Source organism: Orycteropus afer, unplaced genomic scaffold, assembly GCF_000298275.1.
Source record: "Orycteropus afer afer isolate SDZICR_OR568_19922 unplaced genomic scaffold, OryAfe1.0 scaffold00008, whole genome shotgun sequence".
Lineage (NCBI taxonomy): Eukaryota > Metazoa > Chordata > Mammalia > Tubulidentata > Orycteropodidae > Orycteropus > Orycteropus afer.
Genome location: NW_006921595.1, coordinates 22,156,314 through 22,181,502, shown reverse-complemented (window position 1 = coordinate 22,181,502; position 25,189 = coordinate 22,156,314). Strand labels below are relative to the sequence as shown.

The window sequence follows — 25,189 nt, the reverse complement described above, 5'->3', positions numbered from 1 at the left end:
AGTGCCTAAGGCATCTGAATGCTAACCAGAAGCCTGGTGGTTCAAACCTACCAGTCACTCCTCAGAAGGAAGGTTGGGCGATCTACTTCCATTATGAGATACCATGTTGAAAACCCAAGGAGGGGTTGCTATGAGTCGAATCAACTCGACAGCAGTGAGTTTGTCTAAAATAATCTAAGTCAAAAAAATAATTACTATTAGTAGCTAAAAAAAAAATAGAAGAAATTAAGTTTATTCAAAAGTAGATTAAAAAAATAATCTCTACTAACTGCTCAAGTAAAACAAAAAAATATAACTCTGGCTCACAACTTGAAATATCAATCTCTTTCTCAGGATTTTAATGTCTAAAATTAATAATATCCCTAAAATAATGACAGAAACTTTGAAATCATGTCTAGGGAAAAAAAAATAGGTTTTTACAAATTAGAAGGCCATGGTATTTAAGTACATATAGAAGTACATGTCATCTTGAAGGGTATGGATCCCACAAAGCTATTTCAGATCTGACTAATTTCAACAACAAAAGCAGTTCCTAAACATGCCAGCTTTAAGGTTAGTAGACAGTTAATAATCTTTTTATGTCATTATATGACTTTTTAACGTTCTAGGCAGCAGACCAATACCAAAACCCTGCCGGAACCACTCAAAAGCAAAACTTTTCTTCTAGTTCTTTTGGCAAAGGATAATACTTTGATACACCCAAGAAGAAAGTTATAATACAAATTCAGACAACTTTGGCACTAAACTGCTGAAAATTATTACCTTATAAAAGATACATATATCTACTAAAAATGTATTCTTCCTTTCTAAATAAGGTAAGAAAATATTTAGCAATAATAAATAGAGTTGCTTGTACAACATCAAAGTGGACACAATATTTATTCATAAGTCCACATAGTTAAATTATGTGATGGATCAGTTTGAGTAAGATGTGATAAGGGATTACAGAACACAATTTTGCAGAGTCAAGGAAGGGCAGGATGAAAGTGTTGGATGAAGGATCAGGGGAGTTACCATTGACTAGTCAATCACAGAAGCCAAACACATCTAGCCTCCAAATGGGACTGTGAGGGGGAAGTTGCAGAGTAGTATGTGGGAAATAGATGCCTCATTGTAGCTACCGCCTTGTGATGTGTCTAGTGATGAACCAAGAGCTACTGTCAATCAGGAAGAGAAAGCAGATAAGGAATATATGAGAGTGAGGACAGGTGGAATTGACCAGTCACCTCTGTGTCTGTTGGTCAGCTCATCTGATGGCAAAAACACCTTTGGAGAAAAATAGTTCCTGATTCACTGCAGGCTTCTATTTCTCTTTTGGCCAATCTAATGCAGAAACATAATTCCCAGTTTAACCAAAATGACACAGCAATACGCAGCAAAAATGAAGAGCATATAATTCAGATACACAAGAAAAAGAATTTTCTATTTGTATAACATTTGCTAGATAGATAAGAGACAAGTATTGATTTGGGTGAAGGGAAGCAATATACCAAAAGCAAGTAACCAGCACAATAACACTAAGGAAAAGAAAGACACAGAGAGGTGCACAAAAAACAAACATAAACACCTAGATACCACACTGCATTACTACTAATAATAAATATTAATCTACAGGTAGATACATGGGTAGACAGGCTGAATGATCAGGTATGTCTAGACAAAAGGGAATAAACCCATGACCATAATAAGTCTGGCAGACAATATTTCTACATACATATTTGTATGTGGTATAAAAATGTCCATATAAATTGAACTAACAGGGGCAAAGTTATGATAAATTCTTAGCCAAAGCCAACCACCCTAAAGGAGCAAGCTGTTGGGCCTGTGGGCTTGGGACCATGGCCATGGGGGACATCAATCTCATAACATACTACACAAAAACCTTCTTCTACATCCTACTTTTGTGAGTAGTGACTGGGGTCTTAAAAGCTTGAAAGTGCCCATCTAAGATGCAACAATTGATCTCTCCTCATCCGGGGCAAAGAAGAATTAAGAAGACCAAAGACATATGGACATAATTAGTCCAAAGGACTAGTGGACCGTGCAAACCTCAGCCTGCATGACCCTGAGGCCAGAACTAGATGGTGCCCGCTAGCACTGTCAACCACCCAGAAAGGGATCAGTATAGGAGATCCTGGATAAATTAGGGGAAAAATGTGTAGTAAAATTCAAAATCATAAAGAAAGACTAGATTTACAGGTGTGATAGAGACTGGTGAAACCCCTGAGACTATGGCACCTAGTCACCCATCCAACCTGGAATTGAACTCATTCCCATGGCTTCCAGCTAAACAATAGACAAGCATATAAGGTGAACATTTATACCAGGTAGGTATACTTAGAATGATCAATGATGGGAGACCAAAAACGCAGTATTTGCAAAGGGAGATAGCTCAGAGGGCAGGAATCCATAGGAAAGAAGGATACAGAAAAAAGGTAAACACAGAGAAAGTGGGAAGAGAGCTGTTATATCTTGGAGACGGCAATCAATGTTGTAGACAAAATATATATGAACTGCTATATGGAAACTAAATTTTCTCTGTAAACTTTCACCCAAATCCCCCCAGAAAAAAAAAGTTCATTATTTCATCTCTTTAACAAAAGACACAGTGGAAGATAAAGCTGTGAATAAAATCATTATCTGCATTATTTTAAATTCCATGTTTCTTCATGATAAAGGAAAGTATCTCCCCATACTTTTCTCACAATTGTTTTTCTAAGAGCCCCAGATATAATGAATTGAAGTTCTTAGATTTAAGAAATGGGTTTTCTTTTGGCCATAAGTACTAAACTACCACACAAAGCTAATGCATATACTGTACTAACTGACTTAAAAGACCACAGTACTAAATGTGGTCAAAATTTAACCTATTTCATCAACTGATTCTGGATGAAACTATATGTCAAAAGATTCAAGTGAATCAAAAGGTCCTTCATTTTGAACTTTCTTCCCCCTTAGAATGGCACCTCTTCATGAGCACATTTTTTTAAGTTCATGATTGTGGAAACAAATACTGTCATTATGAAATTTCTTAGTAAGCTACAGCTCTGCCATCCTTGGAGGAAGAGGAATGCTAGAAGTACTAAGCACGGATACTAGTCTGTCAGCTCTTGCCACATACAAAGCCTGGAGTTCCACTATTCTCAGTTATTTATAATCCTTCAGTATCCTTCTGTGTAACTTCTGAAAACTTTCTGTAACTCCTGTTCCCTTCTATCTGCCCTCCACAAGTCAGCACCAAATTTGAGATGTAGAGTCCTGTGGTAAAGATCAAGAAGGGAAGACTACATCTCAGTTCATTTCTGTTTATTCAAGAGTCATCTTTCTTGCCAAATTCTGTAACTGAAAGATCAGGATTTTAAAAGATGAAACAAAAAGCAGCCCTTGACACTCCAAGAGGCCCTATTGCCTGCTGCTTATTACAGAATAAGTGTTTCTATTGTATGCCTCTTCTCATGCATTCCATTCCCCATCTTTTAACTTTCTTACAGAAAAAAAGAAAACATAAAAGAGATTTCCAGTAATCTCCCAGACTGATCCCCTCCTTCCCCCACCAGGATCCTATTTTTCCAATACAATGCCATAAGCTCAAGACAAACCACAGGAAGGAAATAACAACCATATTATTTCTGGTATCCCTCTCTCCAACCTCAGATTCTGTGGCCTGTGTTTGTCTCATCTTTAGTTTGTCTCCTGTTCATAAAGACACTTGCAATTGGACTGTATCCACACTGCATTTTTTTAAAAATTTTTGAATATAGGTAAATGCAGATGTTCATATCTTGTTAAGACACAGTTCTCAAAGAACACGTGTGAACTAGGCAAGACTATGAAAAAATGTGGTAGCATTGTTCTCTAAGTCTCTATAATAATCCAATTTTCTCCACTGCACATAAGGAAAATAAATTCACAGCCTTCTGAAAGAGGCTGCTACATTTATACTATTAAAACTCCATGAAGTTTTTATTTATTTTTCTTAATTCTCACAATAACATGTATTAGACATCTAACAAATTTGAGTCACTGTACTAGATAATGAAGACAGGAGGAGAAGTAAGAAAAAAAAAAAATATGGTTGCAGTCAATGACATTAAAGAGTCTATCACCTGAAGATGGAAAAAGACATGAAAATTTTTCATGATCTGACAACAGGATATATTGTATAGTGATATCAATACTTCGAGAAAATATTTTACCTAGACACTTGTAGTGTAGTAAATTATAAAGTGTGGCTTTTCTAGTCATAAGTTTTTGTAAACTCTGTGGTGGAATTTGCTGTGAGCAACTGAGTAGCTCCTGATTGTTAAAGTTATCCACCTGGGGTATTTCTGTTGGGAGCAGCATGAAGTAATTTTCTGGGAAGTCCGGTCTCTCTCAGGTGTACAGAATTCTGATGTTCGGATTGGTTAGTTTGGCCACTCTGCCAGGCTCAAAAAGGAGCCCTCCTAGGAGCAGAAGTTGTCTCTCTGACTGCTGGCTGAGAAAGACATGCTGCTGGACAAATGTGCTCCTGATGGACACATGTTGCTGAGAAATAGACACCGAGAGACATGCATTGCTGGGAGAGAGACTGAGAGAGATTGTTGGCTGAGAGATGGCAGGCTGAGAGAGACTGAGCATTGTTCCTGAACTTGAATTGTAGCCTGGTGCTTCCCTAATAAACCCCATAATCTGTGAGTTCTGTGTGGCCACTGCAGCATATTATTGAACCCAGCAGAGAGGTGGTGGGTGCTGAAGGAAGAACGGTTGGTGTCAGGGTTGATGAAAGGGTGGAGGGAGGAAGCATGTCTGGCATCACAGGAATAGGCCTTGGACTGCTGATGGTGATTCTGTCTCCCTCTTGTGGGGTTAGAGGAGGTCAGAAATTGCAGCCTCCCTGCCTCCTTGGCAACACTAGATGTATAAAAAAGGTAAACAAATTTCCAAATAATTAGGGCTGTATGAAAATGAAGGAAGCTCTGGTGGCATAGTCCCTAAAGTATTTGACTGCTAACTAGAAGGTTGGAGGTTCAAACCCACCAGCCACTCCTTGGAAGGAAAATTGGGCAATCTACTTCCGTAGTGATACTGCCTCGGAAACCTGAGGAGGGGTCGCTATGAGTTGGATCGACTTGATGGCAGTGAGTTTTGTTTTGTTTTGTTTTGTTTTTTGGTATGAAAATGAAAGCATAACATTTCAAAATTGAGTTAGATAAATATTAAGAGAAATGTATAGCTTAAAATATATTTACTAAAAACTAAGAAATACTGAAAACAAGTGATCTATGTATTGAATTCAAGAAGACATATTTCTTTTAGTCTTCTTCCGTTTAGTCTTGATTTGTCTTCTTGAATTACCACTTAATTTTTGCTTTTTATTCTTTAATAATTACTGTTACTCTCCTTAGGAATCTTTTCATTTAGCAACCTCTTTATATCTCATTAAAAATGTCCATGGAATAAAATAGATTATGGTTGTTGGGTTTACTTTAGGCAATCTTAAGCAGCAAAAGGATCAATAAACAAATACCTAATTGATGGAAGAGTCCAAACCCAATTGAAAATAACAGATACTTGAGAATTTGTTTCCTTATAAATAGAAGGATAAAAGAACAAAAGTTAGTATTTACTATTTGAAACTTTATTGTCTTTCCTAAAGCCTTGACACCTCACCTACCTCCCTCTCTGTCAGATGATTTGCTCCCTATTTTTCAGGGAAAACAAAACCAAGACTAATTCCATATCCTCCCACCACATCTGTTAACGTATCTACATCTGCACACATACTCTGCCTTTCCTCCTGTCTCTATGGATGAATTAACCATACTTCCAGCCAAGATCAACCCCAACACCACCAGTACACTAGATCCCATCCCCTCTCACAGTAGCATCAGTCTTTTCCTTTCTGCCTATCAATTCCATCAGCATAACATACACCATTATATCATCCATTATAAAATATTATTATAATAAAATTTTAAAAACTCTTAACATACAACCCCCTTTTCATGACCCCCTCCATTTCTCTAAACAATATACATAAAAATTCATCCAAAGAGTGGCCTTCCTGTTCTCTCTTAAATCAACTCCAATCACATTTTTATATCCACCACTCGCCTAAAACACTGATGATCACACATTGCTAAAATTTATGGCCAGTTCTTAATTCTTACTTTTTTCAACCAATATATAGTATTTAACACAGTTGCTCAATCATTATTGAAACATTTTCTTCACTAGGGTTCTGACATTATCCTCTTATTCCTATGGCCACATTTACCCCTTTAGCTGATTCTTCCTCACCTCCATGGGTGGGCTGAACAATGGCTCCATAGATGTCCATATCCTATTCCCCAGAGCCTGTTACCTTATATGGCAAAAAGAACTATAGGTAAATTTTCCCAAGTTGAAATATTTTTTAAATGTTAATTATTTTTAGATTAACCAATTCTGGTACACAAAGGATCACTGGTGGATTTAGTTTTCTTAGATTAAAATCCATTCAATTTGGTCAATAAAAATTCAGAAATCTTTTTATTTTTTTCTTTTTCTTTTTTAACCTTCAAACATGGATCTTCTTTTTCCTACCTTTAGTTTCCTTTGAAGAACAGCTTGGTATTCATCTTTTTATTACATGTATGTATCACTTAACATCCATGATATGTTCTGTGAAATAGGAAGTTACACAAGTTGAGTGTTGTGTGAACACCATATTATATACAGGCAGTCACTGTACCATTTGTTACAACCTTATTAAGCTATCATTGTATGATATAGAGCCCACCATACAAAGCCTGAAAGCTGTATCCACTGGATCCAGGAGTCTGGCCTTGGTGGTTGAGCCAGTCAGCGCCTGCACTGACAGCAGGATTAGGATTTTGTACAATTTCAGATGAAGGGTGGGACGGATACAAGGGAGGCACAGACAAGTGACCATAGTGACAAGGTGTGTGGGTGCCAGGAGCATGGATGGCAGTGGTGCCCTTGACTGCCACTGCCCTATTGGTGTGACTGCTTCCTGACCATGTGCAGCCACCACCACCATTGCTGCCTGGAGCCAGGAGCCTGTGAAAGCCCAGGTCTGGCCAGCACTGCCAGCACCTATAACAGAAGCAGAAGAGCTATAGCAGGTATTGCCCTGCACCCAGAGTGAAAGTCCACATGGTTGTTGGATGGATGAATGAAGCTAGGAGAAGGAAGAAGCTAAGGAGGCGATGTTACAGGGATTGAGATGCACTCCTGGAGACCTGCTGCTCGTTCAGTTTATGGGTTTTAGGTTTTTCAATACATTAAGGGGAAATAATAAACAAAAGGAGAACTATTTTCCCATTTTAAAAAACAGAAATACCTTATGGCACCACAGACATATGTGTACACTTATACAGGTATAAGTGACCTGTATTAGTTTGTTAAAACCAAAATGCATGTGTACATGTAAACAAATTATATGGACCAGAGAAAAAAATATTTTATATATTCAAATCTGTGTGTGTGCCTTTGTATTCAAAAAACAATTTGAGGACATTCAAATGGCCATGAAACATATGAAGAGATGCTCAGTGTCATTAGCCATCAGAAAGATGAAAATCAAGACCACCATGATATAGCATTTCATTCCCACTAGGATGGCTAACATAAAAAATACAGACAATAACAAACACTGGCAAGGATGTGGGGAACTTGGAACCCTTATCCATTACAAAATGGATGAGAATGCAAAATGGCACAGTTGTTGTGGAAAACAGTATGGTGGTTCCACCAAAAAAAAAAACTAAAAGTAGAACAACCATATGATCCAGAAATTCCACTCCTAAGTATATATTCAAAAGACTTCAAAGTAGAGATTCAAACAGAAACTTTCAGCACTCAAATTGCAGCACTATTACACCTATTGTCAAAAGGTGTAAACAGCCTAAATGGTTATCAGCAGAAAAATGGGGCACAAATAATATCTTTTAGAAAGATCAGCACAAAGCTGATTTCCATGAGGCAGAGGTTAAAGATGTCACAAATGTCCAACTTTACCAAATTTCTGTACCACTCTATCATTCTAGCATCAACTATTATTCTTCTCCTCACTCCTCCATCCTGTCCTTGGGTTCCGTAATTAACTGTAATGTCTCACAGAACTCACACACCATCAAAAATATACCTTATGAGGTTGTGGAGGCTGGCAAGTCCCAAACATGTGGGTCAGGTGTCAGTCTGGAGGCCTCTCCCAACTCACGTAGTTGCAGGGTCTCACAAACCCAAATTGGGAGGTCAGACGACAAGCCACTGGCTCACAAGGCTGCAGAAGCCAGCAAATCAGGTTAGACCATGGGCTGCTGGCTTAAGTCCCAAAAACCAGAAGTCAGATGATGATGAGCCAGATGCAGGATCCAGAGTAAGAGAAAGAATTTTGCCAGAGCATTCATATATATTGAATGCAGACTACAGCCTCAAGGGAACTCTCCTTACTTGAGCAAGGCAATACAAGGGTGTATAGGGTGGTGACTGGGGTAAGGTCACACCCTCTAGTAAGACAGTGTGACTCAAAATGCATCCCATCCTGGTCCTGCCTCATTAACATAAGAAACAACTCTCTCCAAAATGGGACTATAACCATTGGCATAGAGGCTAGGATTTATAACACATCACAAAATAATGGACTATAGCGAAGAACCATATTAAGTAATTCATTGTACCACAAAGGGATAAACAAAATGTGGAACATAATATATACAATTGAATACCACTAGCCAGTAGAAGAAGTGAAGTCTTGATACAGCTACAATATGAATGGAGCACAAAGACATCATGCTAAGTAAAATTAGTCATTTACAGAAGAACAAATATTGAATGATCTCACTTATGTAAACAGACAAGAAAAGGCAAATGTACAGAGATCCAACTTTATTAGTGTTACCAGTGATGGAAGGGAAGGGAAAAAGAGAGGTTAATGGTGAGGAAAAAATCTCACTAATTATGAGTAGGGTTGCACAGCCAACTACTCTAATTGTTGTAACTAAGTTGTATCCCTGTAAAAAGTTGAGTTGGCAAAAGTTGTGTGATAGATATATTTACAACAATAACAACAAAAGAAAAGAAAGAGTACCTGATAAGGGTGTTATGTATAATCAAAAACTTCATGAGAATTGGTTCCTTGGTTTGGAGGTTTATGGTCCTGGTTTCATGGGACAACCCAGTTAACTGGTCTAAGAAGCACTAAACAGTGCTTCTATTCTACCCCCTAGTTCGTTGTATAGTGCCTGGGCTGTTAACAGCTTGCAAGCAGCCTTCCAAGGCACAATTATTGGTCTCTACTCACCTGGAGCAACAGAGGAAGAAGGAGAGTCAGGAAGAGGAAACGGAATGTGTGGCAAATTGCCTACTTTACCCAGAGATCAAAAAAACTGGATGGTGCCTGGCTACCATTACTGAACATTTTGATCAGAGATTCTATTGATCAAAAGAGGGAAATACAGAACAGAATTTCAAATCCTCATGAACTCCAGATTTTCTGGAGCCATGGATTCATGAGATAAATCTTTAAAACTATTGTCCCGAGATAATCTTTAAACCTTAAACTTGAAACCAAAAATATCCCAAAAGTCTCCTTCAAACAAATAAATAGTTTAGCTTAACAGGTAAAAGAAAAAGACTACCTTCCACATCATGTTCTTTTAAGAACTATAAGCACATCTCGAAGATATTGTGGCATATCACAATACAATGAGTCACACAATTAGGTTGGTTTTTCAAGTGCATACAAAAGTTATGTTTACACTATGCAAAAGACTATTAAGCATACAATAGTACTATGAAAAAGTTTAAAATATCATTAGAATTACCAAAATATGACACACAACGTGAGCATATGCTGTCGGAAAAATGGTGCCAAGAGACTTGCTTGATGCATAGTTGCCACAAACCTTCAATTTATAAAAGTGTAGTATCTGTGAAGTTCAATAAAGCAAAGTGCAGTAAAACAAGGTATGCCTGCATTTATATGGGATCAAAGAGACAAAAAGCAACTTGAAAGATTAGATAAGAACCTTAGGTGACAATGAGTTTATGTTAGTGAGGGAGGGACAATTCAGAAAAGGGCCTGTGAGACTAGTTAGTTGTAGAACTTGAAAAATGTCATTGAATTATACATGTAGAAATGGTTGAGTTGGTGTGTTTTGCTGTGTGTATTCTCAACAACAAGAAAATAAAGAACAATTTTGCATAAGAACTTATATTAAAACCTTCAAAATAATGATGTGATAGTTCCTCATCCAAATCACAGAATACAGGTAATTATTTTTTTGTGGCTATTTTCTTAATTAAGTAGCTCTGGTGGGGAACTCTGGTGGCATAGTGCCTAAGGCATTTGACTGCTAACCAGAAGGCTGGAGGTTCAAACCCACCAGCCCCTCCTCGGAAGGAAGATTGGGCAATCTACTTCTGTAAAGGTACTACCACAGAAACCCAAGGAGGGGTTGCTGTGAGTTGAATTGACTCAAAGGCAGTTATTTGTTTGTTTGTTTTTATTGGTGGCATATTGGGTAATGCATTTGGCTGCTAACCAGAGGTCAATTGTTCAAACCCACCAACTGTTCTGTGGACATAAGATGAGGCAATCTACTTCCATAAAGATTTATAGCATTGGAAACTCAACATTCTGAGTCAGAATCTACTAGTTGGCAGTAGTTTGGGTGGGTTTATTTTCTTAATTATTCCTAGAATGCATAGGAGAGAATTCAGTTCTATTCACTGCATAAGATGAACGCCTCAAACTTCAGTACGAATCAGGTCACTTAGAGGGTTTGTAAAAACACAGATTGCTGGCCCCACATCCAGAGTTTCTAATTAAATAGGTCTGGGTTGAGACTCCAGAATTGTCATTTTTAACAAGTTCCCAAGCATGCTAAAGCCTCTGGTGTCTGGGCCACACTTTGACAATCAATGCCTTAGTGCATTAAGGCTTAATTCTCTGGTTGTTGAAATAAGCTATTCTGATGTGAGAATCAAACGGCCCTAGTAGCACCGTGTTTAAGCACTCCTCTGTGAATTGAAAGTTTGGCAGTTCAAACATACCAGTCACTTCATGGAAAAAAGATGTGGCAGTCTGCTTCCATAAAGATTACAACCTTGGAAACCCAATGGGGCAGTTCTACTCTGTCCTGTAGGATCATTGAGTCAGTATCAGCTCGATGGAAGTGGGTAATGTGAGAATCGTGAGATTATATTCAAATTTTCTTCTGAAATATAGGTACTTATCATATATATTTATTATCCTCTATAAGTGTTTATATGAAGGTGAACAAATTCTTACATTAATCTTAGAAAATATGACAGAAGATGGTCTAACTCAGCAAGACTTAATCTATGGAATAGGATATTTAAGTGCAAACCTAAAAGAAATTTATAATAGCATAGCATGTATGTGATTAATGACTAAATCCTAAAGCTAAATTCCTTCATTTAAATTCATTTTTGTAAGAACACAATACAAACCATTGTGAGCTATTATTAAAATGGATTTCTAATATACACAATCTCATTTTAAAAACAGAGTAACTGATAGACAAGTCAAGATTATTGATTTATGTTGTTATGAGCCCTCAGGTTGATTCTGACTCATAAGGACCATATAGGACACAGTAGAACTTCCCCAATGAGTTTCTTAGGCTATAATCTTTATGTGAACAAATCACCAGGTCTTTTCTCCCATGGAGCTGCTGGTGTGTTTGAATCTCTGATCTTTCCATCAGCGACCACTTAACCATTGCATCATCACAACTCCTTATTGATCATAAGTGAATATATGTATGTGATTAACTACCTTCTGTCTAAAATATATGGAATTCTTCCAATGTAAATGTTCACATTAATATCATCATTATCACATATTCCTAAAACTCTAGACAAGCTCAGTACCTAATATTCAATAAAAGATTACTGAATAAATATTAAAATGGCAGTAAAATTTTATAAGTACAAAAAGGTTTTCAGGAAATGAAAAATGAAATAAAAGTAATCTGATAAAACCTAAAAATGAAGGAATTATTTAATATATTTTTTTAAAAAGTCACTTACCTTTAACTAAAATTTAATATTTGTCTAAGAGGCAATTTACTTCCATAAAGATTTACAGCTTTAGAAACCCGATGAAAGTCACTATGAATAGGAACCAATTCAATGGCAGTGGATTTGGAAGCAGCTATAGGAGCTCTGGTGGTGTAATGCCTAAGGCATTTGACTATTAACCAGAAGGCTGGCGGTTCAAATCCAAAAGTCACTCTTCAGAAGAAGACTGGGCAATCTACTTTCATACAGATACGGCAGTGAGGTTTTTTTTATTATATGATGGCACATAACAACAACAATTATTTATGTAAAAATACCCAAGCAAGCCTGTAACTGCTATTCTTAGAAAGGCCTGGCGTCTGAGAACCTGGCTCTTGGCATATTCTCAGCCAACAGGTAACTGATAAGGGAGGTTCACTGTGCCTAAACTATTTATGTAAACAATATAGTTTGTGCTGAACACTTGCTATCCTTCTAAGAATCTGGAATTTTTCTACGTGTTGAGTAAAAAAGATCTATGTGACCCACCCCAACAAAAATATTATGTACTGAGCATATAATGGGCTTCCCTGAACAGAAATATGGCACATATGTTGCTTTATTTTCAGTACTGAGGGCACTGTTCTTTGTGGTCCTTCATAGGCAAAAGAAAGCATAAGGAAGCCTGCACATTGATTTTTCCAGACTCCATCTGTGTCTCTTCTCTTGTGATGCAGCTGTGTTTCCTCACTACTTCATTATAATAAATCTGAGTCATCAGTACAACAATATCTGAATCCTGAGACTCAGGAGTCCTTCTAGCAAACATGTGAATGTGGGGGTGCTTTGGGGAATTAAAATACAGCAGCTTTTTCAAAGAATCCAGATTCTTACCTGCTGGTATGCTTCATAGATGACATCAAATAAGAAAGCTTGTGGCATTTCACTTGCTGTATGTCTGGCACGTTCTAGTGAATAGTCTAAGCAACCATCAGCAGATGGACTGATGACAGTAGATACAAGAGGTCGAATTGCTCCTGCTGCCTAAAGAATAAACAAAAAGGAGAGATTAATCACACATTTATTTCACCTAGAGATTGTTGCAAAGAAAAACTCTGTATCTCACTTTTGAAAGCAGATATTATTTATAACTTCAACAAGCTACCTCAAGGAAATATTGGAGCACTTATTTGTTGGGTTCATAAATCAAATAATTATATCAGGTCAATCTCATAGTATTACAGTTCCAAATACTAAAAGGTGGAAGTAATTCTTTATTTTTTCATCATAGGTTTGACTCCCTTTTCATTACAGGTCTTTGAAGTCAAATAGTAAAGAAGGATGCTAAGATATGGTTGGGTATTCCCTGAAGAGAGAAGGGAGGGACAGAAGGAATATTGTGAAAGAATCCTAATACACTGTAAATTAATATTTACTAATTAGTTTGTCCTCAGATTTAATTTACACATTAGATAATTAGGGAAACAGACATAACCCTAAAATTCCCAAAATGAGACATAACGATGATCCAAGTAACAATAAATTTACATCTTGCTCTGATTCCTATGAAAAACATGTCTCTTCAAACACAGCCTCCATGTCTGTGTCTGTGTCTACCTCAGGCAAATGCCCATTGGTTTCAATTGTTCTAATGAAAGCTATGTCTCCTGAATAGATACAACTAAACTTTAGAAAAAGAGACACATTAAAGTCTGACAATTGTTTCCTTTATCTTTAATGGAATCCCATTGCAATGCCATGTTCAAGGTCATTATTGGACAGCTGCGTTAGTGAATGTGCCTGACAATGTGGTTCTCATGGTTGGCAGTTAACTAATCTTACGTTGATTCCAAAACATCCTTTTTCCCACATAACTCTTAACAGGGTGATTACAGCACCTTAAGCTAATGCACAAATACAACAAGTGTGGTCTTGAGGAGAACAACATCTGAGCAAGATAGGCAGTCCACAAAGAAGTTTACAAAAGCCAGAGAACTGACTGGAAATCAAAGCCAGTGTATAAGCCAAGTAGACAGTTTACAAATTGTGTCGCCATTTTCCAGTGCATCGAATAGAAAGTTGGAGCCAAGGCATAAAAGTAAAGATGAAGAAACATCTAGGGGAGTCAGGGAGAGAGTGATGTTCACTTAGGTGAAAGGTTGGGGAAGGAACAAGCCCAACTGGTAAGCCCACCACCTCTCAGTAGGAGTTACGAGATAAGATAGGAAAAACACACAGTTATATACATACACTGCTTTTTAAGGAAAAAAAAAAAAAAATCCATGATGGCTATAGATACTATTGAAATTCTATGCCAGGTCATTAAGTGAATAAATGTTTAGTAAAGAATATGAGCCTTCATTAAGTGAATAAATGTTTAGTAAAGAACATGAGCCTTCTAAAATAGCAGTGTGAGGAGCTCCACAGACTCTTTCCAGTGAAACAACCATACTGGTGATAGAGTCCTTCTCCTCCCATTTCCCAGTCAGGAGCTACAGTATCTGTCCCGGGGAGGGGGGGGAGAGGGGGGACAAGCCGCCAACATTTCTTAGCTTGCATAGTTCTGTGTTACAGAAGCAAAATTCTAGGCAAGTATAGGCAAGGGTTTGAGGCCTCTCTTATTCCACACAGTCCCCCTCTGTAGGAGGATCTACCACAGTCATGGCTGGTCAAGAATACTAGGGCCTCAATTGCCCTTGCCTCAGTTTGCTCATAGAACAAAAGTTTCATGCCAGGAGAGGAAAGCCAAGAAGACCAGAAGCTACTTGCCTCACCCAAAACCACACTCATAAAGCAGAGCTGTCACTTTGAAAGAAACAGGATGCTGTCTCCATATAATTTCACAGTAGTGACAGAGAGAATTTACCCAAGGGGAGAGACAGGCTATAAGAACAAACAGCTACAATGCCTTCCCCAAGAGACTCACTTTATTTGGAATAGAGTGTGGAGAAATTCAAGACTAAAAGTATTCTCCAAAGAAATAATGATTTTAGTGATGAATAATACTTAAGAAGAGGCTGGTAGCTCCAGGAAGGAGCTCTGATGGCAGTCAATAAGGCATTTGGCTGCAAAGCAGAGGATCAGTGTTTCAAACCCACCAACTGCTTCACTGGAGGAATTTGAGGCAATCTATTTCCATAAAGATTTATAGTCTTGGAAACCCAGTGGGGGCCACTCTGAGTAGGAATTGACTCAATGGTAGTGGGTTTGATTTGGTTTGTTGGTAGCTCCAGGAAAGCTAAACTGTAGGCCACCTAGCTTATCAGAGACAACCAGGAAAAGAGATATTTAAGAATCTTTGTGGAATCGGAACAAACCTAAAAGACTTTAGCCCTGTAAAGACACCAAAACTAACTCTGCAAAGGGGCCAGAAACTATCTCCATTGCAAATGAAGGAATTTATGCTCCATAACACTGTCAAAAAAAAATTAAGCAATCATCCAGCAATTAATGTAGCTTAACAGCTGCGTATTATACCAATAGATGCAGGTAACAAAACAGAGAAATCAGGGAAAGGAACAGTCTAAGAGAGTTCTATTAAAATCACTGTCATCCTAGGGTAACTGTACATATACCCAATGTTATACCTTCTGAGAAGCAAGATCAAAAGTTTCACAATATATAGAGAAAAATTTAACTAAAATAGGATGATCTGAGTCACAAACAAACGAACAAGCAAACAACAACAATAAGTCCTGAGGAAGCAGGAGGGGAAGAATCAGCATCCAGAGGTGATAAACTATATTATCTAAAATGTTCAGTTTTTAACACAAAATTATGACACATTCAAACAAGCAGGAAAGTGTGACACATACACAGGAAAAAAAAAAAAGGAGACAACAGAAACTGCCTGTGAGAGGGCTCAGATGTCAAACTTAACAAAGACTTTATTTATTTTTAAGAAGACTTGTATCATTTTTATTCATAACTTAAATAGCAAACACCAGGTAAATGGATAAATAATTTATGGTATATCTATACAATGAAATGCTACTCAGCAATAAAATGGAATGAATTACAACATGGTTGAATCTTAAAGATATCATACTGAAAGAAAGAAGATGGGCACAAGAACATATGCAGTATGGTTTTGTTTATATGAAATTTTAGCGGCAAAACTAATCAATAATAACAGAAATCCAATTAGTAGTTGCTTGAGGTAAGGTAGATTGGGACAACTGGCTGCAAAAAGATAACAGTTCTGGGGAGGATGAAATCCAATTCCCAACTATAAAATTCACCATTTTAAAGTGTAAAATTCAGGGGCTTTTAGTACATTCACAAGATTCTACAACCATCACTAGAAGGAAGAATACGGTATCAGAATTGGAGGAAGATTCATTAACAACCTGCCATATGCACAACCTTGCTTTCTGAAAGTGAAGATGACTTGAAGCACTACTGATGAAGATCAAAGACTATAGCCTTCAGTATGTATTATATCTCAACAAAGAGAAAACAAAAATCCTCACAAGTGGATCAATAAGCAACATTATGATAAAAGGAAAGACAGAAGTTGTCAAGGACTTCATTTTACTTGGATCTACAAACAATGCCCTTGGAAACAGCAGTCAAGAAATCAAACAATTTAACAAAGACTTTAAATAATCTATCATAAATCTATTCAAAGAAGTAAAGAAAGCAATGCTTAAGAAGTAAAGGAAGGTATGATGGCAGTATCTCATCAAAGAGAGAGCATCAATAAAGAAATGGAAATTGTTTTTAAAAAGAGGAAAACTAAATACAAATTCTAGAGCTTAAAAGTACAATAACGGAAATAAAATATTCACTAGACAGGCTCTAAAATAGAGCTGAATTGGAAAAATAAAGAATCAGCAAACTTAAAATAGATCAATAGAAAGTATGCAATCTGAATAACAGAGAGAAAAAAGAATGAAGAAAAATGAGTAGCTTCAGAGAAAGGTAGAACAATATGAAGTGTGCCACATTCCAAAAGACAAACCTGTTTCTGTCAAGTAGATTCTGACTCAGTGTCCCTACAACAAAGAGTAGAACTAGCCCACAAGGTTTCTAAGGTTGTAATCTTTATAGAAACTGACTGCCACATCTTTGTCCTACACAATGACTAATGGGTTCAAACTGCCAACCTTTCACTTAGAAGCTGAGTGCTTTAACCAATGCACAATCAGGGCTCCTTAAGCTACCCTCCCTCTGCCTTCAAGTTGATTCCTACTCATAGTGACCTTACAGAATAGAGCAGAACTCTCTCCATAGGGTTGCCGTAATCTTTACAGAAGCAAACTGCCATATCTTTCTCCCACGGATCATCTGGCGAATTTGAACCACTAACTCTTTGGTTACCAGTCTAGTGCTTAACTATTGCACCATAAGGGCTCCTTTCATACCCACTAGGATAGTTATAATCAAAATGACAGGTAAATAAAAGGGTTGCTGAGGATGTGGAGAAACTGGAACCCTCATACATTGCTGATGAAACATGAAATGGTCCAGCAATTTTGGAAAACAGTTTGACAGTACCTCAAAATGTTAAAAAGAGCTATGAAATGTTCTAGTAATTCCAACTCTAAGTATATACACAATAAAAATAAGAACATTTATGCACATAAAAATTCCTACATGAATATTCATAGCCCCATTATTGATCATAGCCAAAAAGTGAAAACAATCCAAATATCCAACAAGTCCTTAATCAATGACTATAACAACTCTATCACAGGCAAATTTATAAAGACAGAAAATAGATTAGGGATTATCAACGGGTGCAGGGAGAAGTAAATGGATAATTACTGCTTAATGGGCACACAGTTTCTGTTTGGAGTGATGAAAATTTTGGAACTAGATAGGGTGAAGGTTATATAGCATTGTGAATGTAAATAATTCCACTTGATTGTACACTTAAAACTGGTTAAAATGGCAAGTTTTATTATATAGATAGATAGATATAGAATTATTTTAATGTAGTGTATCTATGCAATGGAATATTATGGAAATTTTTGACAATAAAAGTGAATGAAGTACTGATACATGCTGCAACATAGATGAACCTTAAAAACATAAGTGAAACAAACCAATCACAAAAAAAAACACATATTATATGATTCCATTTATAAAAAAACATTCAGAATGTCCAGAATAGGCAAATCTATAAAAACAGAAAATAGATTCTTACTGGGAAAGTTTCTTAGGACTAGGAAAATTGGGAGGGAATGAGAAGTGACCCTAATGAATATAGGATTTCTTTCTGGGATGATGAAAATGTTCTAAAATTGATTGTGGTGATAACTGCTCAACTCTATTAATATGCTAAAAACCAATTTAATGGGCAAATTGTATAGTAAATGAATTATATCTCAATAAAGCTTTTACTGAAATAACAAAAAACAAAAGAAAGAATAAAAGAATTTGAGTTAGCACAATGAAAAACACAACTACTAATGCATACATTCTCCTTTCTCAAACTGCCAACATAACCTCCTCTCTCTTCAATCTCAAATTTTCTAATTTCACTGCAAAAAGTAGAAATGATGAGAAGAGGACTTCCCCATTCTCCCAATACTACATCCACTTAAGTACGTGTATGGGGAACCAGGCATTCTACCTCCCTTCCTGTTACTCTGAAGAAACTTTCCTAGCTCCTATTGAATGGCCAGCAGCTCCACTTATGTACTTGAATTCCCTTATTACAAGTATTCAAGACCTTCCCTACAGCAATGCTCTTTGTTTTATTTTTATTTTTCATTCCTTTTTTATTAATTTTATTCCTTTACAGAGTAAGCCCACAACAAATATCAATTCTCTTTCTACTCTATTACTTTCTTAGGGCTGCCATAACAAATTACCAGAAACTGAGTGGCTTGAAACAGTTGAAATTTTAATGAATTATAGCTGCACAGACTCACAAGAAAACATTCCCCAAACCATTTTGTGTGAAAAAGAGCATGCTGCAAAAATACTTGCAAAACACAATTTAAAAAATATACACACATAACAAGCATATTCTTTAGAGACACATCCTACAAAGCTGAAAAAAAAAAAAAAAAAGCAAGAGTAATAAAAACAAAGTTCAGAGCAATGTAAACCTATCTGATCACACAGTACAGCAGAAAGGGAGCACAGTTTCAAAGTTACTGGTGTGCTCTATTTCTTTTACCATATGGTAGACATGGAAGTATCCAATTAATTGTTATTCTTCATACTTAGATGTGTTATATATGTTCTTTGCATGTTTTCAATATTTATTTTTTAAAAAACTTAAAGTGAGTTTATAGGTTCCCATCTTAATTACTAAAACCTAGCTTCTCAGAGCAGAAACCATCTACATTTGAGGTATCAATAAGGTAGGATTTATAAAATCCAAGAATTTCATATTTATATTTATAAAATACAAGAATTCTTATCTATGGAAACCAAAGATCAGCCAAAAAATAAAGTGGTACAATGTGAAGAAACTTGAAAGCACAAGATGACAACCAGCTTCAAAGATCTGACTGAATAAGACCCATGGAAAGAGATCACAAATAATCTGACCCTTCCTTTCTTTGACTACCGCTCAGTTAGCCATAGTTTATAAACAGATATACCCACTGCCATCGAGCTGATTTTGACTCATAGGGACCTCCATTGGGTTTCCAAGGCTGTAAATCTTTACAGAAGTAGATTGCCTCATCTTCCTCCTGCAGAGCTGCTGGTAGGTTTGAACTGTCAAATTTCTGGTTAGCAGCCAAATGCCTTACCTACTATGTCACCAGAGCTCGTTATAAACAGATATGTTGTTGTTGTTGTTGTTATGTGCCGTCGAGTTGGGCCCACCTTACAGCAATCACTCCTTGGGTTTTCGAGGCAGTGTCACCACGGAAGTAGATTGCCCAACTTTCTTTCTGAGGAGTGGCTGGTGGGTTTGAATCGCCAGCCTCGTGGTTAGCAGTCAAGTGTCTTAGGCACTATGCTACCAGAGCTCCCATAAACAGATATAGAAGCTAATAATAGAAAGATTGTTTTGCTAGCATTCAATAAATCTTCAATTACATATTTTCTGAAATGCAAAATACCAAAATTATGACACAAGTATGGACAATGCTGGTTAGTCGCTTCCAAAATATAGCTATTTGGAAAGTTTTTTATATGAAGTATCATTCCCATATCATTATTAAAAAGGCCTATCTCCTTGGATATTAGCCTAAGAAGCTCTGAATGGAAGCTTAACAGTACCACGGTGATCATTTGCTTCTCAGGCCAATATCAAAATGTTACCACGTGGTAATGCCTGGAAATTATCACAGATACAAACCACAAAATATGGAATAAAGGACCCTACCTCTCCTGCTTACTTTTTAAAGCAAAATTAATCAATATGTATGGCTCATCATACATAATACCAGGTGTTTACATGCATTCCTCCTCAGGCATCTGCATTCTAGCCAATCGTGATCATGTACAACAGAAAACCTCCAACTATATAATCACAACTGAAGTTAGCTGAACTGTTTTTAATGGAAAGGCTATTTAATAAAGGTTTATAGAACAGTATATTCAAAGCTAATCATTGGCAACTATAAGACTTTTAATATTTCACATTTTTATAACAGAATACTTCCAATCTCCTTTGACAAATGAATTAGGCGTAGAATCAATTAATAAGCAGTATTCTCCAGTTCAAACGCACAAGCTTCATTACAGGAGGAAAATGAGGCAATCCACTTCTGTAAAGATTTACAGCCTTGGAAACCCTATGGTGATCACTATAAGTTGGAATTGACTCAAAGGCAGTGTGTTTGGGTTTGGTTTGGTTTATATCTAATATAGAAATACAGAGGTCTTGGAAAAATTTCTCTTCAAATTACTGTATCACTACAAAGTAGATATGCAGGAAAGAGGAATAGGGAAGTCATTTTTACCCATTATATTTTAATTCCTGGAATTTAGAGAAGTGTAATTTTATGTTAGCTCTAATATGATCAGGTATGTTATACTTGGACATGGAACAGATTTCATTTAATTTTAATCCCTAGATATACTCATCTTCCCTTAACCCACCCTTTTCTGAACTTCATTTGAAGATAATTCATGGAAGATATATACAGGACAGGTCCTTTAAAATAAGCAAAATAAAAGTTTTTCACACAGTAGCCTCTACATTATCAGAAACATATCAAGTTTCACCTCATTGCATGGCAGTCTAGTGAATCAGGCATACCTCATTTATTGTGCTTCACAGACACTGAGTTTTTTACAAACTGAAGGTTTGTAGGAACTCTGTGACAAGCAACTCTATTGGTGCCATTTTTCCAAGAGTATGTGCTCTCTTCACATCTCTGTCACATTTTGGTAATTCTCACAATATTTCAAACTTTTCATAATGCTATTGCACACTTAATAGACTGTAGTATAATATAATTATAACTTTTATATGCAGTGGGAAGAAAAACAAATGTGTGACTTGTTTTACTGCAATATTCACTATTGTGCAGTGGTTTGGAACCGAACAGCAATATCACCAAGGATGCCAACAGTGCTGAACCTGGCCTGAGCACTTAACCTTTGTCAAAATCGAAAAATTCCCACAAAATAATTAGAACTCACTTTTTCATGGATAAAATACAACTGCTTCTTTAGAGTCATCATTTCAATCAAGATCTAAATTTCTCTCCAACTAGGTGATGATGTGGGATCTGATCACCCACAGAGATCATTATCTCACTCCCACCCAGAAAAAACTCTGACCTTCAGTGTACTGATCACAATCAAAACTGTCCAACAGAAATCAGGCATAAGTGGCTATTAGCCATGGTCAATTCTACTTAATGTCAAACTTACAAACACAAAGTCAAAAATCTACCAAGTTATTTTCCACCTCTACTTTTTTGGGTTTTTTTGTTTTGTTTTGTTTTTTGCTTTTTGTTTTTTTACTTTAAAACATATATTCAGAATACATGGCATAAAAATTGTAAAATAGAGTTGGTGGAAAAGTATATACTTACTGATTCACACATATTAAATTTAATAGATTTTCCAAAGCACTATGTTGTTGTTGTTAGGTGCCATTGAGTTGTCTCTGATTCATAGCAACCTTATGCACAACAGAACAAAACACTGCCTGGTCTTGTGCCAGCCTCACAATCCCTGCTATACCTGAGTCCATCGTTGCAGCCACTGTTTTAATCCACCTCATTGAGGGCCTGCCCCTTTTTCATTGACCCTCCACTTTACCAAGCATGACATCCTTCTGACAACATGACCAAAGTAGGTGAGATGAAGTTTGGCCTTTCTCGCTTCCAAGAAGCATTCCATCTGCACCTCTTCCAGGACAGATTTTTTAGTTCTTTTAGCAGTCCTTGGTACTCTCAGTATTATTCGCAATCCTTGGTTGTTGTTGTTGTTGTTAAGTGCCGTCAAGTCGGACCCGACTCATAGCAACCCCTCCTTGGGTTTCCGAGGCGGTATCACTACGGAAGTAGATTGCCCCATCTTCCTTCCGAGGAGTGGCTGGTGGGTTTGAACCACCAGCCTTCTGGTTAGCAGTCAAGTGCCTTAGCCACTATGCTACCAGAGCTCCCATCCTTGGTACTCTCAGTATTATTCACAATCCTTGGTACTCTCAGTATTATTCGTCATCACCACAACTCAAAAGCACCCACTCTTCTTCGGTCTTCCTTATTCACTGTTCAGCACTCACATGCATATGAAGCAATTGAAAATGCCATGTCTTGGGTTAGGCACACCTTAGTCTTCAAAGAGACATCTTTGCTCTTCAACACTTTAAAGAGGTATTTTGCAACAGATTTGCCAGTACAATACATCATCTGATGTCTTGACTGCTGCTTCCGTGTGTGTTGATTGTGGAACCAACTAACATAAAATCTTTGACAACTTCAATCTTCTCTCCATTTATAGTGATGCTGCTTATTGGTCCAGTTGTGAGGATTTTTGTTTTCTTTATATTGAGGTGTAATCCATACTGCAGACTGCAGTCTACAATCTTCATCAGTAAGTGCTTCAAGTCATCCTCACTTCAAGCAAGCAAAGTTGTGTCATCTGCATATCACAGGCTGTTAATGAGTCCTCCTCCAATCCTGACACCATGTTCCTCTTCATATAGTCCAGCTTCTCAGATTATTTGCTCAGAATCCAGATTGAATAAGTGTGGCCAAACAATATAACTCCTTTCCTGATTTTAAACCATCCAGTATCCCCATGTTCTGTTCAAATGATAGCCTCCTGATCTATGTACAAGATACTCATGAGTACCATTAACTGTTCTGAAATTCCCTTTCGTCACAATGTTATCCATAATTTGTTATGATCCACACAAATGAATGCTTTTGTATAGTCAAGAAAGAACAAATAAACATCTTTCTGGTATTATTTACTTTCAGCCAAGATCCACTTGACATCAGCAATGATATCCCTCATTCCACATCCTCGTCTGAATCCAGCTTGCATTTCTGGAAGGTCCCTGTCAATATACTGCTGCAAACATTTTTTAATTATCTTCAATAAGATTTTCCTTGCATGTGATATTAAAAATATTGTTTGATAGTTTCCACATTCTGTGCTATCACCTTTCTATGGAATGGGTACAAATAAGGATTTCCTTCAGTCAGTTGGCCAGGCAACTGTCTTTCAAATCTCTTGGAATAGCCGAGTGACTGCCTCCAGCATCCGTTTGTTGAAACATCTTAAAGGGTATTCCATCAATTCCTGGAGCCTGGTTTTCACCAGTTACTTCAGTGCAGCTTCAACTTCTTCTTTGACTACCATTGGTTCTTGATCATATGCCACCTCCTCAAATGAATGAAGATCAACCAATTCTTTTTGGTACAGTGATTCTGTGTATTCCTTCCATCTTCTTTTGATGCCTCTTGCATCATTCAACATTTTGTCCATAGAATCTTTCAATATTACAACTCAAATATTAATTTTTTTCTTCAGTTCTTTCAAATTGAGAAATGTAAAGTGTGTTCTTCCCTTTTGGTTTTCTAACTCCAGGTCTTTGTACACTTCATTATAATAATTGACTTCATCTTCTTGAGCTGCTCTTTGAAATCTTCTGTTCAGCTCCTTCATCTTGTCATTTCTTCCATTTGCTTGAGCCACTGTCTGTTCAAGGGCAAGTTTCAGAGTCTCTTCTGACATGCATTTTGGTCTTTTCTTCCTTTTCTGTCTTTTTAATGACCTTTGCATCCTTCATGGATGATGCTTTTGATGTCATCCCACAATTCATCTGGTTTTTGGTCATTGGTGTCCAATGCATCAAATCTATTCTTTAGACAGTCTCTAAATTCAGGAGGGATATGATCAAGGTCATATATTGGCTCTTGTGGACTTGTTTTAATTCAACTTCAACTTGAACTTGCATATGAGAAGTTGATGGTCTGTTCCACAATTAGCTCCTCATCTTGTTTTGGCTGAGGATATTGAGCTTTTCCATCACCTCTTGCCACAGATGTAGTCAGTCCGATTCCTGTGTACTCCATCTGGTGAAGTCCATGTGTATAGCTGCCATTGGTGTTGCTGAAAAAAGGTATTTACAATGGATAAGTCATTGGGCCTGCAAAATTCTATCATGCAATTTCCAGCATCATTTCTGTCACCAAGACCATCTTTTCCAACTACTGGTGATTCTTCTTTGTTTCCAACATTTGCATTCCAATCACCAGTGATAATCAGCACATCTTCTTTGTATGTTCACTCAATTTCAGACTGCAGAAGTTGGTACCAAAAAAATCTTCAATTTCCTCATCTTTGGCTTGGGTGGTTGGTATGTTAACATGAATAATAGTAGTATTTATTAACTGGTCTTCCTTGTAGACACATGAATATTATCCTCTCACTGACAGCACTGTACTTCAGGACAGATCTTCAAACATTCTTCATGATGATGAATGTCACGCCATTCCTCTTCTATTTGTCATGCCTGCCATAGTAGACCATATGATTGTCTGATTCAAAATGGCCAAAACCAGTATGCAGCGATGGTTCAACATTAGAAAAACAATCAACGTCATCCACCACATTAATAAAACAAAGAAGAACCATATGATCGTATCAATTGATGCAGAAAAGACATTTGATAAAATCCAACACACATTCCTGATCAAAACTCTCAGCAAAATAGAAATAGAAGGGACATTCCTCAACATAATAAAGGGCATTTATGCAAAACCAACAGCCAACATTATTCTATAATGGAGAG

At 37.0% G+C, this 25,189-nt stretch overlaps 1 protein-coding gene across 1 annotated transcript in view; it reads right to left on the bottom strand.

The window, feature by feature from the left end:
* The window catches only part of CRPPA (CDP-L-ribitol pyrophosphorylase A), a 428,617-nt gene that overhangs the window by 376,015 nt on the left and 27,413 nt on the right, over positions 1-25,189 (bottom strand). The window contains exon 3 of the mRNA XM_007946658.1: positions 12,910-13,059. Within this exon, the coding sequence (XP_007944849.1) occupies positions 12,910-13,059 (150 nt within the window). The remainder of the gene's footprint in view (positions 1-12,909; positions 13,060-25,189) is intronic.